A 13,136-nucleotide genomic window follows, 5' to 3' on the forward strand; every position below is an offset into this window, starting at 1 on the left:
GCTCCTAGAAGCTGTCAGCATCTGACGCCGGCTACACCCTGGGAAACGTACCGGCTGGCCGGCTAAACCAGGTGTGGGTAGCTGATGGGTCTCAAACCCTCGGTGAGTTAGGGACCTTCCCCTGCATGCAAAGACAGGCTCTGGAGGATTGAGCAGACGAGACCAATAGTAGGTCTAACGGTCAAGAAGGCAGCTTCTACACGTGGCGTAGAGGGAAGTGGGGGTTCATCAACCTGGGAAGGTAGCCCATCTTCTTGTTGTTGTTTAGTTGTTTAGTCGTGTCTGACTCTTCGTGACCCCATGGACCAGAGCACGCCAGGCACTCCTGTCTTCCACTGCCTCCTGCAGTTTGGTCAAACTCATGTTAGTAGCTTCGAGAACACTGTCCAACCATCTTGTCCTCTGTCGTCCCCTTCTCCTTGTGCCCTCAGTCTTTCCCAACATCAGGGTCTTTTCCAGGGAGTTATGAGAAGAGAAAACTCCCTGTAAAAGACCCTGATGTTGGGAAAGACTGAAGTGGCCAAAGTATTGGAGCCGGCTCCCTTGCTATAACAAAAAAGGAAAAAACAACACTATGTAAAACCTCACAGAAAAGTTTTCTGCTCTACAGCGCCTCCTGGTGTTGCTTGCTTATAACACATTCAATATACTGGGTTTATTTTAAACTAATGTAGCTGAGTCTCTAGTATGACTTTTAACAGGGGTGAATATAAACTAAATTGCTTTCTTGCTGTCATGTAATTCCAGGGTAGCAGCCTCTAGCTACCAGATATTTAAAGAAAGGCAGGCAGTATAATGGTTAGATCAGGAAAAGCCAACATGGTATTATCCAGATCCTATTAGCCCGGCCAGCATGGCTAATAGGGATGATGGAAGCTGAGAATTAAACAGCGTCTAGAGCAGTGTTTCCCAAACAGGTCTCCAGCTGTTTTTGGACTACAGTTCCCATCATCCCTGACCACTGATCCTGTTAGCTAGGGATAATGGGAGTTATAGTCCAAAAACAGCTGGAGACCCAAGTTTGGGAGACACTGATCTAGATAGGGTGCCACAAAGGCCACCTCTGGGTTTCACGAACACAGGAATAGAACCACAATATTTCTTCAACTGATACATTACCATTTTTGCTCACACGCTTTTGCCTTCCACTAAGGTAGATTGAGTACGTTGGCATGCTATGAAAGAAAGTGAATTTCTATCAGCTTTTCTAGACTGCGGCATAAAAGGCAAGAGGGGCTTCTAAGTCCAAAACAACAGTTCTCGTTCCCAGAGGATGTGAAAGCTCCAATTCAACTGGTGCATGAAGAAAACGGGGAGTGCGCGAGGAAGAATGCGCTGTGACATTTGGAACGGTTGGAAAATTGGATCCAAAGATTTGCAGATGCTTCCATCGTTACCAATGCAGGAATGTTTAATCTGTAAAACTGGCCAAGTGGCAGTGGCTCCTTGCTGACCCAGGGAGAGAAAGAAGTTTTGACAAAGGAGTTCCCAGTACAATCACCTTTTGTAACTTAAAAGATAAAGAACTATTGAAGCATTAAAACAATGGGGGAAGGAACCAAAATCTGCCTGGCACAGACTAGAAAACTAATTCATCTCTGAAACCTCATAAGGTTTTGGCACATAAGACTCTTACTTATAGTGGAACAGATCGCTAGTCCAACTATCAGAGAATTTAGCTGCATTGACAGCAGATCTCCGGAATTTCATATAGACATTCTCCAAGATGAAGATGATGGAATTTATGGAGCTGGCTGATCTCACCAGGAGAATCCGCGACCAGAAAGAAGAGGAATACCAAGAAGACTGGAAGAAATTTAAAGACTATTTAATATTACAATATTTATTCAAAGAGTCTTTAAATTTCTTCCAGTAATCACTTGAAAGAATCAATTAGGCCTAGGATTAAATTGGGATTAAATAAATAAATAAGAAAATGTACGATAAGAAAAGTTAGGAAATAGGACTATGACTGTGATACGGTTTTATAAAATAATATTGGAAACTGCTATATATAATTACTAAGAAACTCAGATGGAAGAGATTTGAGGAAGTCAAGTAATATGTTTATGAAGATGGATTTTGATTAATTAATTAAGTTTTTGTTTATGTGGTGATTTGATGTATTTGATGTTATATGTTCTCTTTTCTTTATTCTTTTTCCGTTTCATCCTTTTTTCTTTATTATTGTTGGCTCTTTCTTCGGTTATGTTTATGTATGGAAAATAATAAATATGATTGTTTTTTAAAAAAAGAATTTCATTTAGGCATTCCCAGCCCAAACCTGAGACTTGCATGTGAAAGGCCTTTTCCACAACTGCTTCTGCATCATGATGAGCTGGGGTGCCAACCTGGAAAAAAATATTGGGAAGGGGGACAAGTAAGCCCCATCCCGGATAATAGATCACAAGACGTGGCAAGATGCACAGCATTTGAATGACAATGCCCATCAACTTTGGGGAAGCAGCTCTCTCAAATATTTAAGGGAGGTGAGCCAAAGGGAACTCAGCCTCTAGGAGTTGGCTCCTATGGTGATGAGATCGGAGCGGATTGGACATAAGCATAAAGACAATATCGTTGTGAGTTGCGGGGAGGGGGTTAGTGTGTACAACGCCTGAGTCCCTTCTATTTCCTGGGATCCTGGATCCAGCAAGGGTTAAAAATCTGTTTCATTCCTGAAAAGGTCAGGTAAGTTTCTTTCTGGCCTTAAAAGTAAAGGGACCCCTGACCATCAGGTCCAGTTGTGGCCGACTCTTGGGTTGTGACGCTCATCTCGCTTTATTGGCCGAGGGAGCCGGCGTACAGCTTCCGGGTCACGTGGCCGGCATGACTAAGCCGCTTCTGGCAAACCAGAGCAGCACACGGAAACGCCGTTTACCTTCCCGCTGGAGTGGTACCTATTTATCTACTTGCACTTTGACGTGCTTTTGAACTGCTAGGTTGGCAGGAGCAGGGACCAAACAACGGGATTCGAACCGCCGACCTTCTGATTGGCAAGTCCTAGGCTCTGTGGTTTAATCCACAGTGCCACCTGTGTCCCTACCTAAGTGCCACTGATCTACCTTCTTTGTTTAATTTATCTATTTCATTTATAATACCGCTTTTATCTTCCAAAGATCTCAAGGTGCTGTATGTGGTTCTCCTCCTCCTCATTTCATCCTTACAACAACCCTGTGAGGTAGGTTAGGGAGCTGGGCATGTTTAGCCTGGAGAAGAGGAGGTTAAGGGGTGATATGATAGCCATGTTCAAATATATAAAAGGATGTCACATAGAGGAGGGAGAAAGGTTGTTTTCTGCTGCTCCAGAGAAGCGGACACGGAGCAATGGATCCAAACTACAAGAAAGAAGATTCCACCTAAACATTAGGAAGAACTTCCTGACAGTAAGAGCTGTTCGACAGTGGAATTTGCTGCCAAGGAGTGTGGTGGAGTCTCCTTCTTTGGAGGTCTTTAAGCAGAGGCTTGACAACCATATGTCAGGAGTGCTCTGATGGTGTTTCCTGCTTGGCAGGGGGTTGGACTCGATGGCCCTTGTGGTCTCTTCCAACTCTATGATTCTATGATTCTAGGTCAGGCTAAGAGATGGCGACTGGCCCAAGATCACCTAGGTTGTTTCATGGCTGAATGGGGATTCAAACCCTGTTCTCCCAAGTCCTTGTCCAACACTCTAACCATTACGCCACACTGGCTCTCTCAGCCGTGTCTTACGATACATAGGAAGTTGCAGTGTGCCAGAGGGCAAAGGGATGGGCCCTTTCCCGCACCCGGCTGGTAGTTAGAAGGCAAAAGCAGAGTGTATGAAAGCTGAGCTAGAAATGAGCAGTAGCCAGAGAGTCAGACCCCAGCTTGATTCAGGTTTGATTCTAATGCAGTTGAATGCCCACTGTCCCCACCCCCATAATTTTTATTTTGTTTTACATTTTAGAATATTCATTTAAATACAGTGGTACCTCGGGTTACATACGCTTCAGGTTACATATGCTTCAGGTTACAGACTCCGCTAACCTAGAAATAGTGCTTCAGGTTAAGAACTTTGCTTCAGGATGAGAACAGAAATCGTGCTCCAGCGGCATGGCGGCAGCAGGAGGCCCCATTAGCTAAAGTGGTGCTTCAGGTTAAGAACAGTTTCAGGTTAAGTACGGACCTCTGGAACGAGTTAAGTACTTAACCCGAGGTACCACTGTAGCCTTAAAGTATCGATGACTTCCCTTCTTCTCTTTCCATGGTTCATTTTGCATAACCTAAATCCCTGCATGTTTTACATAAACTAAACCATTCAGTATTCCATTATTACAGCCGTCAAAACTTATTTACACGGTTGAATTTATCTTAATGCTGCCCACATTTTCAAGTGTACACAATTCCCCCCATATATTCAATAAACATTTTCCAATCTTCTTTAAATGTATGTTCTTCTTGTTCCCTTATTCTATATGTTACCATAAGTCTGCAAGCTGTGCATATTCTGTCAGCTTGAGCTGCCATTCTTTGGTTGAGACCTCACTCGTACTCCATTTTGGGGCTAACAAAACAGTGGCATACATAAATAACCTTTTTTGACACCTGGGAATTTCCGTCTGAATTATCCCCAACAAAAAGGACTCTGTAGTGGTGTTGTTGTTTTGGGAAAGTACTTTTAAACAATTTTTTCAATTCATTATGAATTGTTTCCCAATACTCTTTTCTTATTATGAATAATAAGAATATTATGTTTCATTTCTTGCCGTGTTTCACTTGGCCTGCCCAAGTCCACGTCACATGTCCATCTTATTGCTTCTTCTACGGAGCTTATGCAAACTAACAGGGTTGGGCAGTAATACGAGAGAGATCATTACCAAAAGCTATGTGACCTGTCAGCCTCCTGACAATCCAAAGGCCCATTTGTCTACCAGGATAAAGTTGTTATTCACGCATTACCGTGCTGCATGATTACAAAAGGAAGGTTCAAATAGATTAACACATTAGCTTTTAACTTTGAAATAAATTACTTAAAATTATTAATTAACTTCCTCCTCCTCCCAATTCAATCAGTGAGGACTAAACTCACAGGTCCTAGATTCGCGTCCCGTCCCCCCACCTTGTGTACAGCAGTGGAAATGGCTTCATGCAGCTGTTCTGCCTCTTTTGCAGCAAATCACATCTCCCCCTGCCAACCAGTGCTCCACCCCGAGGGGGGGAAAGAGACATGTACTTGTATCTTTCACCTTCTTGAGTGGAAAAAAAAACCCAGGAGGAAAAATGAGTAGGAAGCCCTTCTATTCACTAGTCTTTCAGTTAATGCTGCAGTCTCTGTGTTTGGTTTGCTTTTTTTAAGCAGCGACAACAAAAACTTCCATAATTCCAGGGAAAATGTTAGCATGACACGTAGTTTAAATGGCAGGAAACGAGAGGAATTTAAGAATATAAGCATTGCCTTTCTAGATCAGGCTTACCTCAATTTAGTCGAGAATTCAGACAATTCAATCAGGATCTATCTTTTTAACTTTACCATTCTCAAGCTTTGCCCTCAAGCTTTGTTGTGGATATAATTTTCAGGGTTTCAGCCAGCCAGACACGCCCTTGGGTTGCCTTAAAAGTAGTGCTGTACAAAGTCTAGCATATTTAGGTGACAATGAAATATGATGATGATGAAGATGGTGATGACAGGTGCTAAGGAAAAGTGTACCTTATTGCCACCATGGAAGTCAATTTAAACAGTTGCAGTACAAACTAATGGCCGATTGATCGACAGCTTTACTTCCAATGCTATCTAAAATTACTGAAATGGTCCAAAAGTTAGAAGATACAGTAGGCATGGGAAATTTCACCATGTTACTGGAAATGAAGCATCTAGAGAACAGAACTTTGTGTACTGCTGCAAAATTGTCTGCATCTGTTTTCTAAGTGACATCCCATGATGTCCCACAGGGCTTTTCTTAACAAGAGGGCTCATTGTGGCATTGTAACCACAATTTAAAAGGGTTTTTTTATGTTCTCTTCATTTATACTAAGCAGTTCAGGACATACATATATTGATCGTGACATTTCAAACAAAACTTTCATAACTCTGAAAAATTATACCCACTGTGAATTAGAATTTTATTATGCCAATGAAGGCTGAATGAATGAATTAGAATTTTGAAAATGTGCATAAGAGCATCTTTCTAAAATGGAGTCTTCATTGTGGGGTTCTACAGGGTCCATGTGATATTAAGAACCCTGGACAGTTAAGTCCAGTCAAAGGCAACTATGGGGTTGCGGCGCTCATCTCGCTTTCAGGCCGAGGGAGCCGGCGTTTGTCCACAGACAGCTTTTCAGGTCATGTGGCCAGCTTCTGGTGCAATGGAACACCATGACGGAAACCAGAACACACGGAAACGCCGTTTACCTTCCCATAGCAGTGGTACCTATTTATCTACTTGCACTGGCATGCTTTTGAACTACTAGGTTGGCAGGAACTAGAACAGAGCAATGGGAGCTCACTCCGTCTTGGGGATTTGAACCACCAACCTTCTGATCAACAAACCCAAGATGCTTGGTGGTTTAGACCACATAACATCTACAAGAAAACACTGAGGATGTTGTCAGCAATATGCTAGTAACACCCAGCTCTACTTCTCCTCTGCAGGTGTGGCAATGGATGTGCTGGAAGGATGACTTGACTAGTAGTGGACCGGATGAGAGCCAATAGAGTGTTCAATTCAGATAAGGCACCATTAGTGGTTTCCTGGAACAGATGGATAGGAGGTTGCCTGCTCTTGGTGGGGTTACACTCTCTCTGAAGGAGCAGGTATGCAGCTTGGGTCCATCACTGTCGCTTGAGGTCCAGGTGGCCTCAGTGGCATGGAATGTCTTTCATCAGCTTTGGCTGGTGGCCCAGCTGTGCCCCTATCTGGACAAGGGACAGCCTAACGTCTGCTGCCTGAGCTCTGGTAACCTGTAAATTAGATTACTGCAATATGTTTTGCATGAGGCTACCTTTGAAGATAGTTCTGAAAGTGCAGCTTGTGCACAATTCATCCAGCCAGGTTCCTCGCAGGGACAAGGCGGTCGGAGCGCATAACACCAATCCTGGCAACACAAAGCCCTCACTCTGGATAGAGGAAACTGAAAATAGAAATACTCGTCTTTTCGGAGACTGGAGAAAATGAGGAAGGATTTGGTAGGAGACACTTCCTGGCGTAATAGTCAAAGGAGATCTCCCCAGATTTCCAAGTCTCTTTGAGGATGATTTTGAAAGAGCTCATCGCTTACTAGGCCTAAAGCAGAAAAATGAACTGCCCAATATATCCCGTATATTAGAATACGTTTTGCAGATGTCTGAGAAAGGAAGAACTATATCAAGTGCTGTGCCGTTTTAAAGAACTTAATACAAAAGAAAAGTGATACATATTCATCAGGGTATGTATGTGCCCAGACATTCTTTATAGTAGCAGAGAATTGACGTCTGGTATGGGGCTACAGTACCGAGGCAGAATTCTTCATCACTGGAGCTAATGGTGAAGCACAGGGCGAAATGGATGTTGACTGACAAAAACACAAGATTTGCTTACCTCATAGGGCAGATCTCCATTAACACTGAAATTAAGGAGGAGAAAGCTTTATAATTCAGCTTTATAATTCTAGCAGTCTGTCAGGTGATAATTATTATTATTATTATTATTATTATTATTATTATTATTTATTATTTGTACCCCGCCCACTGGTTTCCCCAGTCACTCTGGGCGGCTTCCAACAAAGATGAAAAATACACAAAAATGTCACATATTAAAAACTTCCCTGAACAGGGCTGCCTTCAGATGTCTTCTGAATGTCAGGTAGTTGTTTATTGCTTTGACATCTGATGGGAGGGCGTTCCACAGGGAGGGCGCCACTACCGAGAAGGCCCTCTGCCTGGTTCCCGTAACTTGGCCTCTCGCAGTGAGGGAACCGCCAGAAGGCCCTCGGAGCTGGACCTCAGTGTCCGGGCAGAACGATGGGGGTGGAGACGCTCCTTCAGATATACTGGACCGAGGCCGTTTAGGGCTTTAAAGGTCAGCACCAACACTTTGAATTGTGCTCGGAAACGTGGGTCCATAATACTCATATTTTACAGATGGAAAGCCGGCAGAGAACCACCACTTTGCCCTGGTCATTTCACAAGTTCCTGGCATAACTCACATCTGGATGGTGCCACAATACATCTGTAAAACAAATCAATAGGCAAGGCGGGTACCTTCAGATACTGTGATGTGTATATGCTAAAGACAGGACTCATTTTAATTATGCAATTCCTTTAAAGATGGGGGGGGGGGGCGACGACTGGTGAAGGCAGCCAGTCTTGAAGCATGCCTGAGTTTCTTTCACGACCTTTTGCTAAAATAATTGTCAAGTGCTACTGTGCAACTTGGACTCTGCACTTTTTTTCCTTTTTTTTTTAGCAATGAGCTGTTTTGCGTTTGAGCTTAACTAAAAATTAAGCATTAACTTATATGACAGAATGCCAGAAGAGAAATATATATATTCAAAAACTAGCCTTCCTGGAATTGCAAATTAATAACGTCAATACTGCTATCTGTTGTCGTTGCTAAATATTGCTAAGCCAATACGGTGCACCCTGAAAGCATGAGGCTCATGATTTCAGATGCTAGCCAGACATGAAAAAAACCAAACTTGCATCTGCATTGACACTTGTTCGCTTGTGTAATTTGCTAATGTTGTACTAGACAGTGAAAAGTGTGCTCCTCTTCCCATTGCGGCAGAACAAGCCGCTGGAGATTTCACCCCGGGAACATGTCCGGAGTACAGATTATAGCATTCGCCCTTTGTTTTTGTGGAATAGGAGCGATTATTGCAGCCACGGTCTCAAATGAATGGAAAGTGACCAGCAGGGCTTCGTCTGTGATCACAGCGACGTGGGTCTTCCAGGGTCTCTGGATGAATTGTGCAGGAAATGCCCTGGGTGCTTTTCACTGCAGACCTCACCTGACCATCTTCAAAATAGAGAGTAAGTGAAAGGGAACTAGAGGGTGGGTATCTATATGTATGTGTGGATCTTGTTAGATGGGGAACGAATACGGCTTTCGTGATACTTGTAAAGGGGGGTACATGCTTAGATTAGGATGCTTGTTTGAGTCATTGACATTTGAGATTTGGAATGGGGGACCGCTGGGAGGCTAGCAAGAGCCCTGTTTTCTTGGCCACTGCTCCAGTGGCGTAGCGTGGGTTGTCAGCACCCGGGGCAAGGCAAGTAATTTGCGCCCCCTAACCCGTGAAGCCAGGTAGGGGCAGAGAGCTGCGAGTGCGAGCGCACCCCCCCCCCCAGATGTTGCGCCCGGTGCGGCTGGCCCCCCCTGCACCCCCCACGCTACGCCACTGCACTGCTCTTTACTCCCTTCGTTGCTGCCGCCGCTGCCATTTCTGCTGCTTATGGTCTTCAACGCTCCCAAAATCAAACGTAAACAGTTCCTCCTGTAGCCACTTCGTCTCTTCGTTAATATCCACTTAATCCTTCTCTTGATGTTACAGCTGAGCCTTGGTTGTCAAATGGCTCCATTTTCAAACATTTTGGTTCCCGAACGCCGAAAACACGGAAATACAAATGCTCAGGTTTTTGAACGTTTTTCGGAACCCAAATGTCCGACGCAGCTTCCGCTTGAGTGCAAGAAGCACTTGCAGCCAATCAGAAGCCGTGCCTCGATTGTCGAACGTTTCAGAAGTCAAACGGTCTTCTGAAACGGATTACGTTTGACAACCAACGTTTGACTGTAGTCCATACTCACGGTTGACCTTTATTCTTTCCTTACATGCAGCACCTCTGTTATTTATCATAAATACAAAATCCATTTCAAATCCTTCATAAACGTTGTTCTCAGACGTGGTGTGTTGGGAGAGTTAATTGCTATCTTCCTTTGTCCAGTTTAGTTCAGGAGGAAGTGATGGACATATGTTTGCAACAGGAGCAGGGAACCTGTTTTCCCCCCCTAAAAAATTGTATTAAAGTAATTTGGTCTGATCTGTAATAATTTGGAAAACTAATAAAAATAATATTAAGTAAACATAAACAAGGACATTGCCAGGCTTCTTAGCATTCATCAGGGATGTCCAACAGGTTGATCGCGACGTACTGGTAGATCCCCAGGAGGTTTTGGTAGATCATGGTCGATCTCTGGGTCCTTTTCCTTATCATTGGTAAAACAGAATCCGTCTTTCCTCCTTCCTAAAAAAACCCAACAACTTTGACCTGAACCCCTAAAAGGGGGGTAGATCACTGCCAGTTTTAAATTCTGCGAGTAGATTGCAGTCTCTTGGGAGTTGGCCACCCCTGGTATACATCAACCATGTTTATATGTACATGGTCACTAATGCCTGTTAACATCAAATACAAAATGGTAGCAGCAACAGGCAAGGAGATAACCCCAGGCAGAGGCCACCAGAATGGCATAAAGGTAAAGTAAAGGGACCCCTGACCATTAGGTCCAGTCGTGGCCAACTCTGGGGTTGCGGCGCTCATCTCGCTTTATTGGCCGAGGGAGCTGGCGTATGACACATGGCCAGCATGACTAAGCCCCTCTTGGCGAACCAGAGCAGCGCACGGAAATGCCGTTTACCTTCCTGCCAGAGCGGTACCTATTTATCTACTGGCACTTCGTGCTTTCGAACTGCTAGGTTGGCAGGAGCAGGGACCGAGCAACGGGAGCTCACCCCGTCGCGGGGATTCAAACCGCCGACCTTCTGATCGGCAAGTCCTAGGCTCTGTGGTTTAACCCACAGTGTCACCCACATCCCAACCAGAATGGCATACTTGGGTCTAAAAGAGCAGCAAGTTGCTCAGATGGATCAAATCCTGATTGGAAAGAAGTTTCAGAATTTCCTATCCAAGACCTTACACAGCCCAGTTCAATATTTTGAGTGGGTGTGGTTGTATTTCACAAGTATTTTATTTTTTTTGCTAGTTATGCTGTTTCAAATGTGCCTTTTATATTTGACTTCACTTAGTAAAGCTGTCTTTTGAAATGTTTAAGGTAATTTTTTTTCTTAACTTTGCTCTCCTAAATGTGAATTCTGCAGTTGACCTCCTTAAAAAAAAAATTAGGATAATATTTTAGTTTCCTATTAATTATGTTTGAATGAATGTTAATTGTATTTAAATGTATACTTTATATTTGACTTTCTTCAGCAATGTTTTATTCTGAATTGTTTTATCTGCTATTTTCATGTAGGTTTTAAACTGCTTTGAGATTACCTCCCCCTTAAAAATATAAAACAGTATAGAAATGATATTAATAATAATGATGATGATGATGATGATAATTTCCTTCTTTGATAACTTGCAATACTTTTGAAATAAATTAAAATGTTATAAAGCTACTTGCCTGCAACCCTTTGAAATAACAATTATGGATCCAGGATCTCTACAATTAGATGCTTCCACACCGAAGATGAACTTTATGTCCATGATAGGGTGATAGGGCTAATCCAGGTAACGGATCTAGATCATGAATCTATAAATTTACTGGATGTGAGCAAACATTCTGCCTTACTTGGAGAGTTGATGCATCAGTGTCGGCAAAAGCTACCTTGGGGTTAAAGAGCTCAACCTGAAAATTCGGTTCTTGTACAGTACGGAATAGAGGCCAAGAAAAATCATTATCCTTCTATTGTGCCTATTAATCCATCCTTACTTATTTTTGACCTTTCTGACCTATTCTACCCAAACTAAGGAGAACCACCATTGTTCTTCATTTGTCAAAACATGGGATTGTTACAGAGGCGGCTTCCTTGAGATTAATAGTCTTCTTGTACCTGGAAAATTTGAGACAAGTAATACTGCAGGCCTCCCACATTCAGGGTAGGAGATCTCTATCTCTGACAGCAGCAGCATGCATATTCCTGCATTGCAGGGGGTTGGACTAGATGATCCTCAGGGTCCCTTCCAACTCTATGATTCTATGAAATGCATGAGGCGTAAAGGATAAGGAGAGTTTTAGCCATATGTCTGACAGCAAGAGAGTGTGAAAATTCTCTTCATTATCTGTCTGCAGTGCTTTTTTCTAGGGGAACGCAGAGGTACGCATAGCCCTAAACATTTTGGGAATCTTTGTACTTTTGTCCATTTCCTGTATTTATTTTCCCCGATTTGAACTATAAAATGGTGATTTTCTTGAGTCAAAATGACAGTACCCCTAAACATTTTTAAAGCAAAAAATCACTGTCAGGAATGGATTTCCCCAGTTTACCAAGTAGTCGCACACGCACTAGGGCAACTTGGTTAATAGCTGTCATTGCCCACATCCACACAAAACAAAACCGAGTCTTAGCATACATGTGCTACCTTCTGAAGAAGAGATCGCAGCTGTTTTGCTCCCTCCCACGCTTTTTAGGTTAGTGTGGCAACTAAGTGAGGTTTGGCTTAGCATATTGTCTGAACCTAGGATTGTGGTTCAAGTCTCTTGAAATATACTCAGAGTCGAGAGTGGATTTCATGCTCTTTATTCAGCTCATAGGGGTGAGGAGGACTGGAAGTTCCCCCAGAATGTCTGCTTTATATACATTATTTACAGAATGGGCTCCATATGATTGGCTAATTCCGGGATTCACCTGTAGGCCAATCAGGTTGCGGATTCACTTCCACCTGGAGCTGGATTGGGTGGCTCCTGTGGACCAATCAGATTACTGCATTCTGGACCCTATTGTTCTAGGACCAATCAGACTGCTGCCTTTTGGATCCTATTCAACTCAGTACATAACATCTCTTTTTAACCATGAACTGCAGTCACCCGCTTCTAAGCTAAGGAGAAATTAGGCTAGGCTGTTGATGTCGAAATGCAGCTCTCATTTTATTTATTTTTTATTTTTTTGCATTTCTGCTTTCGGTAACTGGTAGGCTCCACTCTCCTCCCGTCCCACAGACTTCTCGCTTATCACCTGGAATGCAGAATTTATGGCTTCCGACCAGTGCTCCCTTCAGGCTTGTAAACGCTCTTTCCAGTCTTCAGGGAAAGAATGCTATTGCTTTTGTAGCCAAAATGGCACAGCCAATAAACAAGTGGGAATGGAGAGGCTGGGATCTTGATAATTCCCTTTCGAATCCTTCAGCAAGTATGGATAACACCGATGGCCATAGCAAGCCTGTATTGCTGTTTGTTACTGTGAGCCTTTTAAGATTAGTTTAATTT

At 43.2% G+C, this 13,136-nt stretch overlaps 1 protein-coding gene across 2 annotated transcripts in view; it reads left to right on the plus strand.

Annotated features, from left to right (window-relative positions):
* The window catches only part of CLDN10 (claudin 10), an 82,774-nt gene that overhangs the window by 7,970 nt on the left and 61,668 nt on the right, over positions 1-13,136 (plus strand). Inside the window, exon 2 of one of the 2 annotated variants that reach the window (XM_083435903.1) lies at positions 8,801-8,965. In XM_083435903.1, coding sequence (XP_083292029.1) covers positions 8,801-8,965 — 165 coding nt within the window. Of the gene's footprint in view, positions 1-8,556; positions 8,966-13,136 lie in introns of those variants that run through there. The other variant, XM_083435902.1, reaches the window with a different exon arrangement.

The sequence above is a fragment of the Podarcis tiliguerta genome (genome assembly GCF_965153285.1).
Source record: "Podarcis tiliguerta genome assembly, chromosome: 4".
Lineage (NCBI taxonomy): Eukaryota > Metazoa > Chordata > Lepidosauria > Squamata > Lacertidae > Podarcis > Podarcis tiliguerta.